The sequence below is a fragment of the Theobroma umbraticum genome, unplaced genomic scaffold (genome assembly GCF_002168275.2).
Source record: "Theobroma umbraticum cultivar Fairchild unplaced genomic scaffold, ASM216827v3 scaffold_302.0, whole genome shotgun sequence".
Lineage (NCBI taxonomy): Eukaryota > Viridiplantae > Streptophyta > Magnoliopsida > Malvales > Malvaceae > Theobroma > Theobroma umbraticum.
This window is the reverse complement of record NW_018397287.1, coordinates 311,080-315,070: the sequence shown is the minus strand read 5'-3', so window position 1 is coordinate 315,070 and position 3,991 is coordinate 311,080. Positions and strand designations below refer to the sequence as shown.

Sequence of the window (3,991 nt, the reverse complement as noted above, 5' to 3'; positions counted from 1 at the left end):
AAATAAAAGAAAAAGTAAAAAAAAAAAAAGGTGTTGGAACTGTGACCGAGCAAGCCTGAGTGGCTTTGCCTAGACCCATTACTTGGCCCAAATCAGTAACCCCAAGCTAAAACCTAAACTCGACTTCAAAAGAGATTTTTTTTTTTGGAATAGTCCATATGAAAATACTTAAGTAATTGACTAATTAATAATTTCATTGGGAAAATATAAGGAATAAATTAAAAATTATATCAATAATAATATCATTAATGTGAATAAAAATAAAAATATAATTAATGTTAAACATGAATATATAAATATTGTGAATAATTTTAAAAACTTACATTTGTTCTATGCTATGTTATAAATGAAATAAATTTATACATAATTATTTAAATACATAATAATAAAGTATGATATAAATTTTGATATGCGTTGTTAATAATTGTACTAAAATTTTCCATGAAATAATTTAATTTTTAATATTATGCCTTTGGTTGATAATTATGTTTCACGATTATGATATTATCATCAAAAGAATTGATAACATAAACATTTTTATTGTTTATTACATGAATATTAATATACATAAAGTTATACAGAAATGAAATAGAAATATGTTAAAAAAAGAAAAGATATATCAGTTGCATTTGCAAGTACGTTCAGGACATAAATTATGTAGCCTATGAATAATTACTTTTAATTTTCTTAACTTTAATTTTATTTCTTTATTATAATGATCATTTTTATCAAAATATAATTAAATTTTTATTAGAATATATTAAGATATGTATAAAAAGTTGTAAAAGCTTTTAAAAATTAAAAATCATTTAAAAATAAAAAAATTTAACACGAAACAACGTGCAGAGAACATACTAATTATAAATTGAACTAAAAAAAAGTAATACCATTCAAAACTTCTCATTCAAAATAAAATAAAACAAACACCAATTACAGCCAACCAACAATTTTTTAATGGGGAGTTTCAAATTATTTATACAGCTAGCATGAATTGTTCAGAGGGCATTGATATATAGTTTGCCCCATAGATTCTCTTATTTAAGCAACAACCTGCATTTAACATTGGAAAAGTATGTAATCCAATTATGAACCAGTGGTGGTATATTGTATAATTCCAGTGGTAACACGTCCGCCGGAGGAAGGACGAGCAGTCATGTAATAATGGCCAAGGTTTTGGTTTGCACAGAACAAGACGTCAAGTGTTTGGCCTGGGGCTATTCTTAGAGAATTGGCGAAAGACCTCCTGGTGTAAGCCCCATTCTGTCCGATAATAGTGAAGCTGTGGTAGGAGATGCTGAGCATCATTGTTTCATTCACCGCAGCATTTACTATACGAAGAAGGTATACGCTCTGGTAATCTACTTGTTGATGATATATTGTGTCTGCAACATGAAAGTATGAATTGTTATTACATAGGCGGATTAACAACAAAAAATTAGAATGACAAGTTGCTGCATGTAGATTATATACCCACACAAACACGAGCACACACGAGGTTTCTCTCGTAATTATTATTTGATCGTTACTTTTACTAGTATTTTATTATATATTTCTTCGTTAATTGTTACTAATTAATCTACACCTTTTTCAGATTTCATTATTAAATAAAAACAGGGTACTTAATTAAGAACTTCGTGGCTATTATCTCAAACTCAAGGAAGAAAATTCTTGAAATTCATTACTAACAAATGAAAAGAAGGCTTAAATTACCCAATCACGTCCTAACATAAAAAGTATGCGAAAACAGTGCATACGTACCGTTGCGGCATCCGTATGTGTCTCCAGGATGGCCGTTGATTGTGTAAGCATCTGCTGCGCCAGGGGCAATGGTTTCATTAGCTTCCGTCAACTCTTGTCTAAACCATGATCCTGGCAGAAGAATATACCAAAGAGGTTAAAGATTTATAATATTTAGAAAGTATAAAGCAAAAATAACAAAGAATTACCAAATTATTAACAATACCGAGTATAATTGTTTGATCTGAAGTAGGGGCAGGAAAAGGATAATCTTCATTGGCTGCAGGCAAAATGACAAAGGAGCCGTGGACGGTGGCGCTGGCCCAGGCACTCTTGGCGTGCCACCATAGAGTTCCTATTTCATCAGATAGTTTGATCTCATAAGTGAAGTTTGTTCTGGGCTGAATCAAATCATCTGAACCTGCAATCGATTCCTTAACGCCCTCCCTACCGAAGTTCCAAGAAACAAAATCCAGAAATAAAAAGAATTGATATCTCATCATAAACTTGATAGCTCAAAAATTGATCATGAGAGGGAGAGCTAGTGGAAGTACCACTCCATGGAAACAGCATGGCTTCCTTGATTGTGGACATTGACGAAAACTGTGTCCCCTCTGCGAGCCCGAATCTCTGGCCCTGGAAAACTACCGTTTACGGTCAAGATGTTCTTTGTGCGACAGAGCTTTGTAAACTCGGATTCTTGTAGCTGCAACCAGATATCAGAAACAAACCCAAAATGAAAATTCAACACTCTGATTGACAGAAATTAACAGAAAAGGGTAAAAAGAAGCAATAACTTACAAAAAATTCATAGGAATGAACATCAGCCCTGGAAAAGAGGAAGATGTTCAGTAACAAAAGCCCTGATAACCATAAGATAATTCCCTGCTTCTGTGAACCCATTTTTTCTGAATCTGTGTTCTGCAGTTCACCCCTTGTCCTTGTACCCTTTTGGTTTTATCCATTTTTCTTATTTATAAAAGCAATCTTTGTGCATGCTGAAGTCATTTCCTTTGGAGGTGAAATTTGACTAATAGAAAAGAAGGTTCTCAAAATACTGTACTCCACCCAACGTTCTTCGGTCTCAGCCGAGAGGCTACTTTTCTAAACACGCGCAATATCCGAAAGCCAAGTCATAGTCAAACACGATGAAATATTATATTACAATATCTTTGTCTGACCTAATTGATCACCGAAAATGAAGTCTGATTATGAAGGTAAGACAAGTTAGGTTCAGAAAGCTTTTCTTTCGTCAGATGGAGGATAACAAAACGTCGACGACTATAGATTTGGATGATTACAGTTTTCTTCTAATACAAGCAACGACCAGGGAAACAGACAGGAGAGAGACTCTAGCCGCCTCTTTCTGGATTTCGTGGATGACTCCAAGTTTATCAATTTGGATATAAATTACATTACACATTGTTACACATGCTAATTTTTTCTTTGGCTCAAATTCTAACGTGTCAACTTGTTAAGCGAATATAACTCTAACTGTCTATGCTGTTAAGAGAGATAAGGATAAAGAGCCAGCAATGCCAGTCTTTGTCTAGTGTCTGGATGCCTTATCTTGAAAATGTCCAGAGTCAGAAATGGTTTGCTGTTCTCCTCCTTCACGTGACCGTTTTCTGCAATTTTCTTCTTTACCGTAATTCCAAAAACTCGATTGTCAAGTGTCAACGTTCGGGAAAGCTACTGGGAAAGTCTTTAACATCATGATGTTCACATCCAACTCGGTACAGAAGATATAGTCGGTGATGTATACATTATCAAAGAGTAATAAAGAAATTGAAAATATAAAAGAAGGGTGGGTTCTTTTTTTCTTCTCTCCTAATCAAGGAGTTAATTAAAGCTACAATTATGGAGATTGTCACGGCATAATTCACAAAGAATGATTAGAATTATTGTACATAATTTACTTGAGTTAAACTAGCTTAATCTTTGGGCATAATCTTCTTGTCCTTCCTTTGACATGAATCCAATTCTACAACATTAATTCATCTTCAATTTGAGACATTTTAGACTTTCTTGTTCCCCAAGAAAGAGAAGTAAGAGTCTTCTCCTTCATTCCTTGCACCATTTGAGGCAAGCCTGAATGCCAGTGTATCAAAGGATTTTACTTGTTTTCCAAGTGGTCAACTTCGGATTGGTTTATATTTGTTTTCAATTATCAGCACCAATGGAGTCAAGGTCGGTGGTCATCACCTTTCAATTTTTAATTTTTTTATTATTATATATATAAAACTTGATATAT

At 33.3% G+C, this 3,991-nt stretch overlaps 1 protein-coding gene across 1 annotated transcript; it reads right to left on the bottom strand.

Moving 5' to 3' along the window:
• Window positions 1–865: 865 nt before the first annotated feature.
• Window positions 866–2,821, bottom strand: LOC110428559 (laccase-2-like). Its single transcript, XM_021444417.2, has 5 exons — window positions 2,539–2,821; window positions 2,292–2,443; window positions 1,964–2,184; window positions 1,759–1,869; window positions 866–1,382 (listed from the first exon to the last, which is right to left on the bottom strand). Exons 1-5 carry the CDS (start codon window positions 2,638–2,640, stop codon window positions 1,084–1,086), a joined length of 885 nt encoding a protein of 294 aa, XP_021300092.1. The 5' UTR covers window positions 2,641–2,821; the 3' UTR covers window positions 866–1,083.
• Window positions 2,822–3,991: the final 1,170 nt, after the last annotated feature.